Genomic DNA, 19,022 nt, shown 5'->3' with positions numbered 1-19,022 from the left:
CTATGATCAGAAAAAATAAAAAATAAAAAATTATGAACATTGTAAATGGGCCAATAATATCTTTGAAGGTGAGAATTAATTATGCTTTTATTTTCATAATTAAACACTTGCCTTGGAAGATAACTCTTTCTCCTACATACCTTGCGATTAATGTATCTCCCTTTTCCATAGACAATATTTTAGGGTATTTTAGTATGATTTTAAATTTCTATTTTTTAATCTTATTTCTATGAAATTATTTATCAATTAGAAATATAAATTGTTTGGTTATTCACAATTAAGATGCAATATGATAATCCAATCCAATGGCTGAGATCATCTTGATGGGAATGAGCATTATAACAACAAATTCAATTAGATGGGCCCACTCACAAAGTGGCAAAGAAAGCAACATTGTCCAATCACCATTCACCACATAAGCCAGGGAACCTGTTTTGGCAAACCGACACTCCTCCGGCGTTGCTTGTTATATCATAGGGTTCGTTACATTACCTGTTTTCAACCAAAAAACCCGGGAGGGAGCTGAAACCAAATGTCCAAACCCTACGTTACGTGATCTCTTCTTCTTTCAGTTTCTTTAACAAATTGGAGTTGTCGAAGAGAGAGAGAGAGAGAGAAGAGAAGCTTCAGACTTGAAAGCTTGCAGAGCTTTGTCGTTAAAGTGAAGGGAGGAGATCATGGCGACCAAATTTTTGGCGTTAGCTTGTACTAGGAATGAGAGCTTCAATGGAGTTTTGTCTCCTCGACCACATTATCCTTCGATGCCTAAATACCCCAAGGGTGTAGCTGTTCAGGACAGCGTCGAGGGTTCCGAGGCCAAGGCTCTGTTCTCCGTTGTTGGAATGACCTGTTCTGCTTGTGCTGGCTCTGTGGAGAAAGCCATTAAACGACTTCCGGGAATCCGTGATGCTGCTGTTGATGTTCTGAATAACAGAGCCCAGGTTTTGTTTTGTCCTAATTTCGTCAATGTAAGTTTCACAACTCTGAGGATTCTTTCAGTTATTTTTCTTCGTTGTTCTATTTATATTCTCCTTTTTTTTTTTTTTTTTTTTTTCTGATGGAAAACTTATGGAAGGGATTTTGATACCGTTTGTTGTCTTTTGTTTGATGGTTTATTTTCTTTGCCTCCAACAGCTTAGTATATTGAATTTTATTTGAAATATTTCAAATATAGACACTGCAATTAGCAAATAGAACATCTACATTCTATAACCTTTTTGGACCCGGCCTCCGTATATTATTTTGAGGTTATAGAAAAATGATCAATTCTTCTATTTTGTCCATAAGATTAACTGCTTAGGAGGATCTCATAGCTACTTTAAGCCAGTGGAAGTTTTAGAATTTAGCTTCTTGTTTGCCTCAAGGAAAAGCTACAAGCTCATCCCGGAGAGAGGTTGGAGCATTCTATGGCAATAATATCAAGATGGAAATTTATATGATTCTAAAGAAGCAGCTTTATACTCGACTGCTCCTGAAGTTAACCATCAGTATCTATGATCAAGCATATAAATCCTTGATCTGAAAGGTTCATTTGTGTATAAAACCTTATTAAATTTGCCTCTTGTCCAAGGTCTAATGGAAAGGCCTCAAGCTTGGTCCTTGACCTTCTACCCAAAAAGCTAGGCCCTTTGCTACTCATGGTTGTTACAATACACTGTACCTTGTGAAAAATGTGTTCTACTACAAGTGACACTATGTTCTCACTGTGGTCCAAGTTGCCTCTCCATGAGGTGACATTCACTCTAGCTCCTACTCCAAGAAGCCCTTTCCACTTTGGCTCTGCCTGATTACAAGTAAAGTGAGATGAAGGGATGTGAAAGCAATCGTTTAGATCCCTTCTTTGTTCTTGTGATCTGGATCATCTCAATTCTGGACAACAAAGGTTCATTTTCTTGGGTGCAAAAAAAAAAAAAAAAAAAAAAAAAAGGCTAATTTAAAATTTTACTGAATATGCTAAGCATGATAATTAAACTCTACAAATAAATTTATTGGCCATTTTCCATATTTTTTCTGTTCAAATCTCAGTAATATGGTTTCAATGTGAATTAAATGGTTACTGTGTTTATTAAAATTTTCAGTCAGTCCACAGTTATCATTAGAATCGATTTGAAGGATTTTGTTTTTTTAATTTCACTTACCTTCATTTCACTTACTTATGGAGCTTTTGTGGCAGCTCTCACTCTAGTGTGGGTGGCTCTACTGGTTGAACCCTTTACCAATTGTAAAGATCTTAAATGAATGTCCCAGACTTCTCGTACTGAAATTATCAGTGTCGGAGCTCTCCCGAACTCTTTTGGGGGAAGGAAGTATTGAAGTGGATGGCATGTAATAAATTTGTCTTCTTTGCCTATAAGACTGCTCTTCTAGTATACTTTTTTGTTTTCTCTTTTAATTCTCATTATTTTTGTGCTAGAGCTATGTATTCCGCTTTAGGTATTAGTTTGGTGGATGGTTTTCTTTATCACCTTTTTTTTTTTCAATTTACTAAATAGTGTTATTTAAGTGGCATTCTATGGGGAGGAAACAATTCGAGAGGCTATCAAAGATGTTGGATTTGAAGCATCATTGATCAAGGATGAGGTAAATGAGAGATCCAAGCAAACATGTTGATTACGTGTAAAAGGAATGACTTGTACCTCATGCTCAAGAACTGTTGAATCTGCTCTACAAGGTATTGAAGGTGTGAATAAAGCCCAAGTTGCATTAGCAACTGAAGAAGTAGAAATATGTTATGATCCAAAGATTGTGAGCCAAAACCAGTTTCTTGAAGAAGTTGAGCACATTGGTTTCGAAGCCATACTTATTAGTACAGGGGAAGACAGGAGCAAGATACAGCTAAAATTAGATGGAGTATGCACCAGTCATTCAATGAGGATGATTGAAATTTCTCTACAAGCACTCCCAGGTGTTCAAGATGTGACAGTTGATCCTATGGTTCATAAAATTTCCATTTCTTACAAGCCAGATGAAACAGGACCACGGACTTTCATCCACGTTATAGAGTCAACTGGATCTGGGCATTTCAAAGCAATGATATTCCCTGAAGGAGGGGGAAGAGATTCTGTTAGGAAAGAGGAGATTAAGAACTACTATAGATCCTTTCTCTGGAGTCTTGTTTTTACTATCCCAGTGTTCCTTACCTCTATGGTCTTCACGTATATCCCCGGTATTAGGCAAGGACTTGATGCTAAAATGATCAACATGTTAACCTTTGGAGAGATAATGAGGTGGATACTATCCACCCCTGTACAATTCATTATTGGTTGGAGATTTTACACTGGGTCCTTTAAGGCATTGCGCCATGGCTCTGCAAATATGGATGTTTTGATTGCACTTGGAACCAATGCAGCCTACTCCTATTCTGTCTACTCAGTGTTGAGAGCTGCGACTTCAGAGGAGTTCAAGGCCACAGATTTCTTTGAGACAAGCTCAATGCTCATTTCCTTTATTTTACTGGGGAAGTATTTAGAGGTTTTGGCCAAGGGGGAGACATCTGAGACCATTGCCAAGCTTATGGATTTGGCACCAGAGACAGCAACACTATTAACTATTGACAGAGAGGGAAATGTGGTAGGTGAGCAAGACATTGACAGTCGATTGATACTGAAGAATGATGTTATTAAGATAATGCCTGGTTCAAAAGTAGCTTGTGATGGTTTTGTTACCTGGGGTCAAAGCCATGTCAATGAAAGCATGAGAACGGGAGAAGCCAGGCCAGTTGACAAGAGGAAAGGTGATACAGTTATTGGAGGGACTGTGAATGAGAATGGGGTGTTACATGCTCAGGCAACCCGAGTTGGATCTGAGGCTGCTCTCTCACAGATTGTTCGACTTGTAGAATCAGCACAAATGGCCAAAGCTCCTGTCCAGAAATTTGCTGACCGTATCTCAAAATATTTTGTGCCTTTGGTGAGTATTTATTGTCCACCTTCCCTTCTTTCTAAGTGGATTTCTTCCAAATATTGGTTTAATTTAAAGCTTTGTTTTTTCAACTTTAGAGACCATCTGAAATGCTCTGCTGAGTTTATGTCAGAGTATAGATAAATTATTCTATTTTTTTTTTAGTTTGTTTTATTGCTCCTTGGGTATTCTCCTACCTTTTGTTTAATTTATTAAATTGGAGTAAATACACTGTTCCATAGTCTGAAGCAAAATGTTCTGACAAATTAAGGATAAAATATCATTATTTGGCAATATTACTGTGTTGCACTTTTAAGAATTCTGACTTAAACTTGCCTTTTGTGATCTTTCTGGTATTGTTGTTACATGGGGAAATGCATGTTTATCTACACTGAATCAGCACATGGCAGAGTTGAGCTTGTGTAGCAGCCCCGAGCACTGATTCCCTAGCCGCTGTTACAAGAAATAATGTCTTTTGATTTTTTAATTTAGTTTTTCACATATCCAAATGGCCTTTTGTTGGCTCAACCATGTAGATTTAGAAGATGGACTCTAATTCTGAGCTGAGTCTAGCTATGTAGTGATGCTTATGTACTAGTAATTAAAGGAAAGTGCTCTGCTTTTCAAGGCTTTGCTAAATAATCAACTTTAACTCTTGCAGGTTATTATCCTTGCATTCTGCACTTGGCTTGCCTGGTTTTTGGCTGAAAAATTGAATGGCTATCCAAAGTCGTGGATACCATCCTCCATGGATGGCTTTCAGCTTGCTCTTCAATTTGGCATCTCTGTCATAGTCATAGCCTGCCCTTGCGCTCTAGGTCTGGCAACTCCCACAGCAGTTATGGTTGGTACAGGAGTTGGTGCTTCTCAAGGTGTATAAATCAAAGGAGGTCAAGCATTAGAAAGTGCACATAAGGTCAGCATGAAAGATTTTCTCATCGATCTTTCTATTCTATTATGTCTAAAAAATCAGTTAGTTTATGAATAGGCAATGAGGTTATATTTTCAAGATCTTCCTTAACCCCACTGGATTTGAAAATCAACCTACATGTATCCAAACCCCACATCCCACGTGTAACTATTTCAAACGTTAATTGAAAGCTATAAGAATCACTTAAGTATTTTTCTTCTGTTGGAAACACACATACCAATTTGACCTGACCTCATTGCCATTCCCTTGCCTTTTTCATGGTTTTCAGATTTTTTCTGTTTTTACTTTTTGAGTTTAATCCAGAGCAACTATTTAGTAGCACAATTTGAGGATTCACTCTTTCTTTAGGTGAACTGCATTGTGTTTGACAAAACCGGAACGCTCACCATTGGAAAACCTGTGGTTGTAAGCACAAGGCTCTTGAAAAACATGGTCCTTCGCGATTTCTATGAACTGGTTGCCGCAATTGAGGTAGACCCTTCTTTCTCTGCTGCCAGCTGTTATTAGTACTTTCACAAACGCAACTGTATATCATTCCTTGTGTCTCACTTTGGTTTCAGCATTTTGCATATATCTTTGAAGCTAACCAAGTAGAGGTCTTCTGATGGTGTGGCATACTAAAATATTATCAGGTTAACAGTGAACATCCATTGGCCAAGGCTATAGTTGAGTATGCTAAGAAATTCAGAGAAGATGAAGAGAAACATGTGTGGCCAGAAGCACGAGATTTTGTCTCCATTACAGGTCATGGTGTGAAAGCAACTGTTCAAAACAAGGAAATAGTTGTCGGAAACAAGAGCCTGATGTTAGACTCGGGGATATCCATTCAAGTTGATGTTGAAGAACTCCTAGTAGAAACTGAAGAGCTGGCACAAACTGGAATCCTGGTATCAATTGATCGGGAGGTTGTGGGAGTGATAGCCATATCTGACCCATTGAAGCCTAGGATGTCATTTCCATTCTCAAGTCTATGGATGTTAGGAATATTATGGTGACAGGTGACAATTGGGGAACTGCAAATGCCATCGCCAAGGAGATTGGAATTGAAACTGTTGTTGCAGAAGCCAAACCTGAACAGAAAGCAGAGAAAGTGAAGGAGTTACAGGTAAAACATGATGAGTTGCAAGTAAAATTTTCTTCCTCTTGTTGTGGTATCCATTGTTCCTGATTGCCCACAGGGAACAGGCAGGGATATTTATTGGTTTATAACGTACCAAGAGCTGTTTTGTAACAAGAGTGCATAGAGCTATGATTAATCTCTCCTCTTTATTGAAAAGGAGGCCTTCAGTCCTGGGGGGGAGGAGATTGAAAAGGAGGCCTTCAGTCCCCCGGGGGGGGAAGGGGAATAGAAGTCTACCTAAAATTTATTTCGGAAATGAGTTATTGATTCTTTTTCTTTAACATTTTTCTCTTTTCCCCCTCTTTCTCTTGCCTACCAATGCTTGAATAATTATTTTCCCTTTCATATCCAGGCCATGGGACTAACAGTGGCATTGGTTGGAGATGGTATTAATGACTCACCAGCACTAGTGGCTGCTGATGTGGGAATGGCAATTGGTGCCGGCACAGATATAGCCATTGAAGCAGCTGACATTGTTCTGATGAAAAGCAACTTGGAGGATGTGATAACTGCCATTGACCTCTCCAGGAAAACCTTCTCTCGCATCCGTATGAACTACTTCTGGGCACTGGGCTATAATCTATTCGGCAGCCCCATCGCTGCCGGGGCCCTTTTCCCATCCACTGGTTTCCGTCTACCACCATGGGTTGCTGGAGCTGCAATGGCTGCTTCTTCAGTTAGTGTTGTTTGCTGGTCTCTCTTGTTAAAGAATTACAGAAAACCCAAGAAGTTGGATACCCTTGAGATTAGAGGAATCAAAATTGAGTAACCAGTCACTATCAAGTGGAGCTAGCTAGCTACATTTGTACATTATGTCCATAAGCTTGAAGATTGATAGATTAATATCACTTTCTTCCAGATCATTAAAGGGACCTAATCAAGGATGGTCCCCTGTGTACATAGCCATGTAATAGTGAAGTCTTTTTTTTTTTGGGTAAGAATGTAATTGTGAAATCTATTGTTTGTAAAGGTGTGGATTGGAACATAATTGGTGTTAGCTGAAAATCAAGGATTGGCTCTTTTAACTCTTTTCCTAAATGGCAACTAGAACTCGACTTTTCCCAGAAATCACATTGTAGCCAATACTTAACCATAAACCATAAACCTTGTGTACATGTGTCCAATGGTGTGTTTGATGGGTAAGAAAAAGAGAAATATAAAAGGTGAAGGTTCCTCAAAGGCAGCGTGATCCCTGCAGCAGCACAGCGATCAATGGGAGTACATATAGAAACATCAACAATATCAAGATTTTTGTTTTCATGGAGGTGGGTGGTTATTTCGGTCTGGGTGTAGAGGTCACGTTGTTTTCTGGGCTTTATTATTATTATTTTTTTTCCTATAACAAATTCAATAATTGTTTTACTAATTTCGTCTTATTATGTTTTGTTTTTTAATTTCTTGCTAACCAAACAAAACACGAGAGAAATCAAGGGAGATGATAATAAGATAATAAGATCATAAGACTTTTTTTTTTTGGTAATCAATAAGATCATAAGACGACGAAGTATAGCAGTGACTCTGTATCTCGTCTTCCGCAGTCTTCGCACTTAGCAGCTGACTTCTCATTCTCACCAACTAAAGCGACATTTCTTGCGCATCCAAATTTCAGCAGCACAAGTTGAAGTTGAGAGTTGAAACAGTAAATTTGTGGAGAAATGAAGCTCAAGGTCTATGGCGATCGATTGTCCCAACCAACCCGTGCTGTTATCATCTTCTGCAAGTAGTATTTCGCCACTCCTCTTTCGTACCTTTTTTTGGTTTGGGATCGCCGAATTCTAAATTCTTTTGTTTTTAATGTTGTCTTTTGATATGTCTACCAATTCTATGTTCATATGTGGAATCTCAAGTTGTTTTAATTGTGGATTTGTGAAATAGGCTGAATGGAATCGATTTTGAGGAGATTAGAATCGACCTATTGAAACGTCAACATCTATCACCTCAATTTAGAGGTCAGAATCGTCGGATCATGCAAAATTTGCAAACTTTCTCTGTGTGTGTGTGTGTGTTTTTTTTTTTATTAGGTTTCCTTTTTTTTTTTAGTGCATTTATTGATTCTTTTTTAGTCTCAAAATGGTAAATTCATGTCCCAACCAGTGCCTTTGGTCATTTGTAGTATCCTGGATCAGAAACTCTGGTTGCAATCGCAGATCCCTAATCATTTTTTTCTGAAATTATCTTGCCAGAGTCTGTCTAAATCTCTCCTTTAAGCTCAAAGAGGTATCTGTGGAGTCAGAGAACCCAGTTACCCAGCCAAATAGAGTTGACCAACTTGACTTTTTAAGTGCTGTTCATGTTTTCATACATTTCAAATAGAGTTTTTTTTTTTAATGGCTAGGATGTTCGATTTGATTTTTTTATGTCCAACTGTTTATTGATCTTAAATTTTATAACTTAACTGGAAGACAATGAAATCAAATTGAACATCCTAGCCTTTAAAAAAAAAAAACAAAAACAAAAACAAACTCGTTACTAATAAGTGCATAATATCATACCCTGCAACAACTCCATCAAGTGAGGTCAGGAAGCATAATTTCTCTAGAATGAATTCATCTCGAGCACAACCGAGACTCAGTGAACTAAATTTGCAGTCTGAAGGTTGGACGAAACAGGTAGGCACTTCACTCGCAAGTGAGCATCCAAGATTACTAAGGCCACTTTGTTCATTACTGATATACCCATTAAAGAATATAAACAGGATTGATTTTAATCTGAATGGCACCTCCATTGTGTCAGCTAAGGGACCTCACAGAAGTGATGGCAAGCCCAAATCAGCTACAAGTTTGATAAATCTGTTGTGTTTCTTCTAGAGCAGCGTTACACCAAATGGTGCATTGGAAGGTTGAATCTAGCCCAATCTAGAGTGACCCTTTAACTGATTTCTGAATTGCTGGTCACTATTTGTTCTTAGAGTTGCCTGATGATATCTTATGGAATTAGAAAACAGTTGGTTGTGCATGAATGTGAAGCCATGTCAGGAATTCTGCCATTTTGCATAATTATGTTGCTAAATCTTACAAATGGAAAGACCTGTTCAAGTAGTTAATCAATAGAATTTCTTTAGGTTGTGTTCTTTCATCTGTGCACATACTATAGAATCCACATTTCACCGTAAACAACCTTCTGCAAGAATGCTGGAGTTGAACTAGTGCAAGAGTGTGTTCATGCCATTTCCCCAAACTTTATTTGAGGTGCATGCCTCTATCTTTCTGTATCATATGAAGAGGAACTTCTGATCACAAGAATAACTTTCCACATACACACGCACACACACTTTTAACTGTATTAATGGTTTCCATGGTCCATTTTCAGAAATCAATCCCATGAAACAAGTTCCAGCAATTGTTGATGGAAAATTTAAGCTGTTTGAAAGGTATTTCGGATTTTCTATTTGATCGTTTCTCATCCTTGAACACTGGATTCTTGTATTTGAGTTATTGTTGACACTTTTTAATAGAATAGCTGTGTCATTCTTTTATGAATAACTGACTAATTAAACATATACCAAAAGAAAGGGATTGCTCCTTGTAGAACTGTTTGTAGTGAAACAATTTTATTTGCAAACCCAGCTTTATGAACAATTAAACAAGATGTGACAGTCAGTGTAAACATGTACATGGCTTCCATCACAACTGAAGAAAAATAAATTATCATAAAACAATAAGTGGATTCATTAACCCTGCCCTCAAGTGAATAAAAATTATACACCCATCACAAAAATTTTGGGTTTTCACTTTGTTTTGCAGTGCATTACCTTCTCATTACTCACATGATATATGTTGTCTTATACAGTTCTCTCCTAATAAACACTTTACCTGGAAAAAAACCATTAACTTCCATTAGAACTCTCCACAAAAGCAATGGAATAACTTCTCATATTCATTTCTAGCACAGGTGCTACTTTTTTGGTTGTAAAGCCTTTTGCTTGGGTAGAGTGGTTATTTTTTATGCTAGTAAGATGGCTATGCCCAAATTGTGTGGTTTGATTAATATTTGAATAATATAAAAACCAATACATTATGAAATAGTTGACTATGCATAAAAAATCTGGGCAGATTAATAGTTTTTCACATAAAATGTTCTTTCTTTACTTTGTTCTAATTCACTATATATATGCATCCTTCATAGAAATTGAAGTTTTGCTGACTTAATTTATAGATTTTCAAGTTGCACCCTCTGATGTTTTCATCTAGCAACCTCTCGTCATATGGTGCCTGTCAACGTTGAATAATCTGATGTCTATAAATAGAGGGGTAATTGTCCTGTAGGTCTGTTTTTTTAGTTTCCCCAAATCTCAATCAACATAAATCTTTAGTCTTCTGTATTTACCCATATTTGCATTCTGTGATTACATCTTTAAGCTCTGTGATGAATATGTTAACAGTCATGCAATTCTGCGCTACCTTGCTTGTGCATTCCCGGGAGTTGCAGATCATTGGTAAGTTGAAGTGGCCTTTTTATGCGAACCTATATCCTGTTGCAATGGTTTTCAGTTATTGTACATTTATTTATTTATTATTCACAAAATAATATTAATTTACATTTCTATATATCAGCATTATACACAAAAAGATCCAATATTTAAATTTCGAATGCACATTTTTTAAGGTACCCAGCTGATCTTTTCACAAGAGCAAGGATTAACTCAGTCTTGGATTGGCATCATTCGAATTTACGACGTGGCACAGGTTCTGTAAATTCAACACCAAAAGATATTATCCCATTCTTAATTGATGGCTAAAATATCTATGAATACATCTTTATGTGACTATCACTGGTAGAGATATAGAATATCACTAAATATTTCTTTTCACTATGTTTATTGCTGTATATTGAAACTCTGTATTGCTAAATATTCTTTCCTTGTATTGTTTGTACTTGCTAGAACAATGATTAGTGTGCCTCAGGGGCACATTGGGGCTTTCCCCCCCTCCACGGACACTAATTAGAGTGGGGCGGTTGGATGGGGGGGTATATTTGTAAATACTTTATATTTTCTGTTTTGTACTCCTATCATGACCCTATCATAACTCTATCATGATTTTATATTATAAATAGGGGACTTGTGTGATCAGTTAAAGATACACAAGAATTCTCCCATTCTTCTTGTTAACCGTACTCCATTCTCCTTTTATAGTGAATAACAAAGCACCATTGGGCATTGGTTCCTTGCCAAACTTTCATGGTACTTTGGCTCCTTAATCCTTTCCATTGATATAGGGTTTAGTCCATATTCTCTCTCTCCATCTTTTTTGTAATGGCCTCCAGTAAAGATTCATCTCAGTCTTCCGGTATTTCTTCTTCTTCACAACCACCCCTCGATCTCATTAGATGCATGGAAAAGAATGGTTAAGGAAGATATCTCAATGATTATCTTAATAAGGTTAAAAATATTTAAAAATATTTCACATGCATTAACTGCTGCTCAAGACAATTCTGAGCCATTCATTTTTACATTTTTTTAGTCTAAACCGTCTATTTCCACTCAGAGTTGGGAGCGTGCAAAGTAATGTCTAGAGTATTGGTACACATCCAGGATGTGTGCCAGTACAAAAGGGGGTATTTGATTGAATTAGACTCTGAAATTTGGCACGTGGCTATTATAGATCAGTCCTCTCTATCCAACGGATGGATGGACATCATTTGTCCATGTGGCAGAATAAATGTTTCGGGACATTTGGAAAAATAACAGACCTTTTTTATGATAATAATTCGCTTAATTTTAAAGATTAAATATTACCTAGGGAATTCCATAGTTACCATATAAATTTTTCATTGCCAGTCTTTTATTAAGACTGACTTTGTAAATTTTGTATGGTCATGCACTTCTTTGCTATCACCCAATTTTCTATTTTTGTCATTTCTGTTTCTTCCCCCCCCCCTCCCTCCCCTCCCCTCCCCCCCCCTCCCCCGCCAAATGTTTAATCAGATTTTACATGTATATGGTTTTCTAAGAAAATGTTACTCATTGCCTTGCAGTTACCTTGGTTTTTAACACTGTTTTGGGGTCTGCATTTGGTCTTCCATTGAACCCACAAGCAGCTGCCGAAGGTGAGAAAATTTTGTCCTCGTCCTTATCAACAATTGAATCGATTTGGCTTGGAGAGAATGGGAAGTTCCTACTGGGAAGCTCTCAACCATCTATTGCAGATCTGAGTCTTGTTTGTGAAATTATGCAATTGGAGGTAACTCCTTACCCTACCCATTCCCCTCCCCCCAAAAAGGATATAGATAATTTAAGAGAAGGGGAAGAAATCCAACTTCATATGGACTTTTGAATTTTTTACTTTTGATATAAAAGGTTTTTCTGGGAAGAGCATGGGATTTCCAAGAGTGTCAACATGATTCTTTCTGATGTTGATAAGTCCATTTGTTGCTATTTACCCGAACGACCCGTTTGTTTAGAGGGGAAGTAGTGGGGCGGGAAACTTGTATTTGTTTCCCTCCCATTACCACAATTAGGTGTGTTTGTTGAATCCGGCTCCTCTCCTGACCGGTGATAGCTACCTGGGCGATCAACATGTGTCCAAGCGGTGATCCAACGGCTATGCTTCTACCAACTAGAACAAAGGCGCCGCGCCAAGAGCCGTTGGATCACCGCTTGGACACGTGTCGATCGCCCAAGTAGCTATAGGCAAGACCTAGGCGATCATTGCCCAGGAGAGGATCCCGATCCATGTTTGTTTAGGATGTGGTGGGAAACTTACTAGACAGCTTTTGACCTTGTACTTTTTGGTCTAGTTCTTGTCTGGTAACTTGGCACCCCACAAATTCCCACCCCATCCACTTCATATTTTCATATTGTGTCTTTCTTTCTCTCCCACTAAATCCCACCCCACATCCATTTTACTTTCCCAAACATGTTGGTCATCCCAGCAACATATGGGTCCCACCACTACAACTCTCCCACCCCACAACTCCCCTCTAAAAAAACGGGGCCTAATATTTCTTTATCTCCTGTTTCCAGGACTGTTCTTGAGCTACATGATTCTGCATTCTTTTTGCTTCAACGTTCGATATGTTTTGCATGTTAAAGGGAATTTTCCCCTGCTTTTGTAAATTTATCAGTCCAATAGTAGTGCAGTTTACGGCCAACCCAACAGGCCAACACAACTAAGGTGTCCAACCCACACAGTTTGATCTATTTTAGTTAACCAAATTTGGTCAGGCTAGCCTTGGATAAAATTCTGTATGAGCTGAATGTACTTCTACATGCTGTTTTCTTTCTATTAGTGCAGAAGTTAGATATAAGATACACATTGTACTCTGTTGTACTTGTTTGAAGCCTCACTGGAGCGTTCGCTTCTATCTCTCATTGTTGAAAATGGCAGGCCAATTAGTCCTTTAGGTCAGGGTGGGGTACTGGTGCAAGTTAGAACCAGCCCAAGTTGGGGCCAATTGTGGTTTGTAAACCTTATATCATGACCTTCAGGCTAACATACTCGTCAGTCCTTCCAATCATATGCTCAGAACCATGTGCGTCTTCTGACAAAATGGTTTTTGTCCAGTCAATTTTATCACAGTTGCAGAGCATGATTCTTCTGGCATGTTTTCATGACCTCCCAACTGAAGCATATCAACCAATTGTCCAGATCAGAGTCCAAGAGTTAAAAAGAGGAAATGCAACAATGTGACAAAACTTCTGTCCCATAGTTTGTATGTCACAGTAGCATTAATTATGTGACCACAATTCTAGATTTTGATATTTGTTTATTCATGCACAAAAAAGTCGTACTAATTTCAACCTTGCTAAAGTAGATAGCACCTTAAATTGTAGGACAATGAGCATGGGATAGATCTTCATGTCACAATTAACCTTTTGTTTCAGCTATTGGACGAGAAGTATATCAATCGATTATTGGGTCCCCGCAAGAAAATTCTGCAATGGATTGAGGATACAAGAAATGCAACGGCACCTCATTTTGACGAACTAAACACTATCTTATTCAAAGCTAAATCAAAGTTTCGGGGGCAGTCAAGTGGACAAAAATATGGGACCAAATCAAGCATAAAGGCGATGTTATCATCAAAGATGTGAGTAATAAGCTTATCTACCAGTCTGCAGGTAGACTGACTTTGGATATTGAAGTTCAAGTAGGTGTTGGATTATGTTTTCTTTTGATCATTATTTTGGGTATGCTGTCTTTTCGGTTATTCGCATGCTTCGAGCAGCTGGCTCATGGACAAGGCCTGTCCGTTTAATGCATGTTGCCAATGCAAGTTTTCAGGTTTATGACTCAAGACAATATTGCTTATATTGTGTAGTCAAATATTCTGGTTCTGCTGTTTCTACTCTTTCGGGAAGGAAAAGGTTTTGAATAATTTATTGTTTGCCTTCAAACTCTTGTTAGACTTAAATTCAAATCACCATCTGAGTGATTCAATCATGTTAAATTGTAATGCAGGATCCGAATCATGTGTCACTTATGATGCTCCACTCATAGAAATGTCCATATAAGCACGGGAAAATTACATGATTACCTTTTTTTTTTCTGGTAAAGAACTACATGATTACCCCTTTTGGGTTTTGGGTAGTTTTGTGAACCCAAACCTAATTTTGGATATTTTTATTAACTGAAACTTTGGGTGGGTAGATTTATAAAAGAAACCCAAAAGTCGGTAATCATATAATTTTCATTATAATTAATTACAATTCATGTAGAGATAAATTGTATATGTTTAAGACCGATTAATTCGACTCAACTTGACCCTATTTGAGGGAATAATGTTATACAGGGTTTGCTGAGTTGAGTTGGTCATACAGGGTCTGCTGAGTTGAGTTGGTCTTGAACCTGATTGGCTGGGCTGGGCTGCAATTAGAGAATCTGGGTCAAGGTTGGGCTGGAGCTGGACTGGATCACAGATTAGAGGCTTTCTACCTGAACGCTCCAATGTGATGAACCACGCGTCATGAGTCATGAGTCATGAGTCGTGACATGGTTGAACACCTGGAAGGCCTGGATCGGTTGGTCTGACCTTTAGTTTTCATTAATAAAAGAGGGAAAAAATTGGCTATGCCACCAGTAAAACCGAAAGCTAGGATTCTTTGTGTCCATCTCTTTCTTCCTTTTTTTTTTTTTAAATGATCTCCATATATGATTTCCCATTGTGTACCTCTATTGGCGATATCTACTAGCTTAAAACTTGGTCCAAAAAAATATATATCTTTACGATTTTAACTTTAATCTGATATGATACCTGATCTAGGATGAGTCCGAATCAGGTCCTCGTACGAGAACCTAATCTTGGATTTTCGTATGTTTTGTTGGCTGACACGTGTATTCCATTTAATTCCACAATCGGATTACCTACAATCTCTCTCTCTCTCGGTTATCCCTGATCTCTCTTTTAACTTAAATTAGGGGTGTAAGTGCAGCCTTGACAATCCGAACCCGCCCTAATCTGCCCTGAGCCCGAACCCTGTCTAACCTGACTATAAGGGCCAACCAGGCTCAATCCGACCTAACAATGGGTTGAAGCATAAAAAACCCAACCGACCCTAACCTGCCCTGAGTCTATCCCTGATTATTATTGTGCTTCATAGAATGCAGGTGTCTCTCCTAACTAAGGGAGTTTCTTGTTATTGTCATTGAGTTTCTTGTGTAACAAGAATATGATAGAGAACAATATAGTCAAAAAACAAAACACAAAGCCAAAGGAAAAACCCATCTGTACAACCAAAAGTTTATTGGTCTTTATATATTAGAAGTTATGCATTATTATAGATCAAGATGAAATTTTAACAACAGTGAATGATTGGATTATGTCTAAACAAGTTGACTTTTGATGGAGGAGATTAAAAAAATGGTCACATGGTTAGGGTTCACAATCCTTATAGGTTTTAGCATAAGTCTAAAATACCCTCTTGGAACTCTGTAAGGTTATAGTACAAGTCTAAAATATCCTCTTGATAATTCTACATGTGAAAGAATCTCACTTTCTTTTAGGACCAAGTTTTTCTTTAGCCGTGGTGATTCATTCACCATAGGTTTTTTTTTTTTTTTTTTTTTTTTTTTATTCACCGTAGACTTTATATGAATGTCAGAGGATATCAAAATGGTATTTTGGATTTATACTAAATTTGAAAAGGGATTTGTGAACCTTAGGATTGTGGGTGAACCGTCCTCTATAGATGAGTAAAACTTTCTTGTATTGATAATTTACCAAGATTTCATTATATTTTAATCTATTGAGACCAATATCTAAAGATAATTTTGAGGATTAAAATAAAAATCCAAGGTTAAATTATGATTAAAATGAAACAAAATAAAAAAATGAAATTTTTTTTGATAAATCATTAGGAGAGAGAGGTGATTATCCTTTACAGTGAGTGCGGCGGTGCGGTGAGCATCGGATGGCCGAGACCATCTGGGCATGGGCACCAAGGTCCTCTCGATCATTCGATATTCACTATACCATCGCACTCACTGCAAAAGATAATTTTGCGAGCGAGAGAGAGAGAGAGAGAGAGAGAGAGAAAAGGAGTGTGTGGTTCCATTTGTTTAAAAAGAGAATGGGAAGAAAAAGTAGGAAGGAAAATGTAGTGATCTCGTACGAGACCTGAACCGGACTCATCTAGGATCGGCCAGGTATTTGTTTTTGTCGATACCGATTCTATGTGGCCTAATGCCAAACTGAGGTACGGTATCATTTCTTGGGACTGGTGGGACCCATATGGTATGGTCAAGAGAGGGAAGATAGATAGAATAGAATACACCCTGTGATGTAGACTTAACTATCAAAAAGGTGCTCTGATGCGAACCTTTCGCTGATACATGATACTAGGGGTGTCAATTCCTAAACCGAACCGGTAAAACCGGTCGGACCGAATCGATAACAATCCGGATCGGACCGAATCGAAGCCTTATTGGTTCGGTTCGGTTTCGAGTATTGTAACCCCAAAACCAAACCGAACCGCACCAAAAACCGGATGAACCCGAAACCAAACCGAAATCGGCTCAAAACCCGGACTGAAACCGAAACCAAACCGGTAAGAAACCGAAACACTCCAAAATTCATTAAAAAAATCAAAATTTGAATAGTTTTGTATACATTTTTATGGAAAATCGAATCCAAACTAGACCAAAAACCAAAACCAACTCGGTTACAAATCGATTTAAGAAACCGAAGTTCAACAATTCATCATTTGGTTGTTTCCTAATGGCTCCATACCGGTTTAGAAAACCGATCCAAACCGAAATGAACCTAATAAATCCAAACCGGTACCAACCCGAACCCAAACTGCACCGAAACCGACACCGGACCGAAACCGCACCAACCCGGACCGTTGACACCCCTACATGATACCGTGATAATATAATAGTGCCTTTTTTTTTTTTTTTTCGTGAGATAATAATAATATAATAGTGCCTTTGGCCAAAACCTTTTGGGGATATCCGGAATCACCCTAAAGGGTGTCTCTGTCTAATATTGTATTCTCATGTGGGCCCATGGCCCGCTAAAGCATCCTACAGGATGTGAACCCAAACATTATAATCCAAAGGTCGTCCATCTTTTTGTGATCACAAAGATTCTCGTTTATCACCTACGTGGACTAGATGTGATGTATGAGACTTTTATACTTCCCCTACCCCACTTTTTTTCCTTGGACCTTTCTTTCTTTTGGGTGGTCGTCGTCCAAATGAGTAGTGATCGGTCACCACTGGTGAGGTGTAGGGGAGTGGGGACCACCAAGTTTGGTCACTCATCCATGTCAATAATCACATCATGTTGACATGGAAACCATCTTATACGTTAATGCCCTTTGGATATTTAGAAAAAATAAAAAATAAAAGGTCTCTAGTCTCTACCACGTTACGTGGGACAGGTAACTATTGGATCCCCATTATTACCCGAAAAAAAAATATATATATTGGACCGCACAAATAATAATAATTATTTATTTATTGATAAATGCCACCAAATCTCTCTTTAATTACCAACTTGCCATTATATATATATATATTTTTTTTTTGATAAATGCCTCCAAGTCTCACTTCAATTACCAACCTGCCACTCTAATTATGTAGTATTTTCCCTATCACGCAAACTGCCTACGACTACAGTGCTACTGGACTATGGATAATGGATAATGGACCGGGTAACAGCTCCACGAATAGGGAGGTCAAGTGGTAAACTAATTGCAATAAATTAGGGTAAACTACATTGCAATTTAATCGTGTTAGATTGAATATTTGGACAAATTTATTGCAATTAGTTTACCAGAATATTAGTAAGGGTTCAATCTATCTAGGTACCCTAATTGCAATAAATCTCCTGTCCCGTGTATGTATTCTGGTAAACTAATTGCAATAAATTTGTCTGACATATACATTAAATTTAATTTAATTTTTCACTCACAATAAAGAACAACTGTGGGCCCTTTTTGTTTTGTTGATGATTCATGACAAAGGCCGGCAGTCGGTCAAGTTTGGTTTGGTTACTCCCAATCTATTCACTAACCAAATTGGGAAAATGCTAATCCTAATAGGTATAAATATGACATTAGTATCTTTCAAGAAGAATTATGTTATTAAATTTATAAACAAGACAATTAATTATATGTGCTTATATTATTGAACATATTTACAATAGTACCAAGAAAAGCGGAGTGAGAGCTCTCGCCAAAAAAGCAAGTATCAACTTGAGGATCTTTTTGATTAGCTTTTCTTCTTTCTCAATAAAATTACGGGGGTCGGTCTATACCCTCTTTGAACCATCTCGAGGGATCCAACAAGGCTGCCCTTTTAGTCCATTCCTCTTCATTGTGTCCATCCAAACTATTGAATACTTACAGGGAACTCAATATGTTTAAAGGTATAAAAGTGGCACTAAATGCGACCTAAATTTCACATCTATTCTTTGCAGATGACACATTCATTTTTTGCCAAGCTACTGAAGAGGATGTGTCCTCAATTAAGTGTATCCTGGAGCTTTTTTTTTTTTTTCATTGTATGGACTAACAATGAATCTTGATAAAACCGGTATCGCTTTTAGCTCCAATGTTACACCTGCAGGTAAGTCTAGTATTTGGAAGCTTTTGGTTGTAAAGGAAATGGAAAGAAATAATTCCTA

The 19,022-nt window shown here is 37.8% G+C and overlaps 1 protein-coding gene and 1 pseudogene across 1 annotated transcript; both read left to right on the top strand.

Annotated features, from left to right (window-relative positions):
- Positions 1-516: 516 nt before the first annotated feature.
- LOC122061085 lies at positions 517-6,989 on the top strand (annotated as a pseudogene).
- Positions 6,990-7,426: 437 nt separating this feature from the next.
- Positions 7,427-14,270, top strand: LOC122062049 (glutathione S-transferase T1-like). Its single transcript, XM_042625683.1, has 7 exons — positions 7,427-7,671; positions 7,827-7,900; positions 9,261-9,321; positions 10,333-10,386; positions 10,557-10,636; positions 11,928-12,133; positions 13,777-14,270. Exons 1-7 carry the CDS (start codon positions 7,607-7,609, stop codon positions 13,984-13,986), a joined length of 750 nt encoding a protein of 249 aa, XP_042481617.1. The 5' UTR covers positions 7,427-7,606; the 3' UTR covers positions 13,987-14,270.
- Positions 14,271-19,022: the final 4,752 nt, after the last annotated feature.

The sequence above is a fragment of the Macadamia integrifolia genome, chromosome 14 (genome assembly GCF_013358625.1).
Source record: "Macadamia integrifolia cultivar HAES 741 chromosome 14, SCU_Mint_v3, whole genome shotgun sequence".
NCBI classification, from domain to species: Eukaryota; Viridiplantae; Streptophyta; class Magnoliopsida; order Proteales; family Proteaceae; genus Macadamia; species Macadamia integrifolia.
The sequence above is the reverse complement of the archived record's forward strand: the minus strand, read 5'-3'. Positions and strand labels throughout refer to the sequence as shown.

Coding starts and splice junctions, on each gene's coding strand:
- LOC122062049 (XM_042625683.1), top strand. CDS start 7,607: ATGAAGCTCAAGGTCTATGGCGATCGATTGTCCCAACCAACCCGTGCT. Junction 9,322..10,332: donor AAATTTAAGCTGTTTGAAAG/GTATTTCGGATT, acceptor ATATGTTAACAG/TCATGCAATTCTGCGCTACC. Junction 10,387..10,556: donor CCGGGAGTTGCAGATCATTG/GTAAGTTGAAGT, acceptor ACATTTTTTAAG/GTACCCAGCTGATCTTTTCA.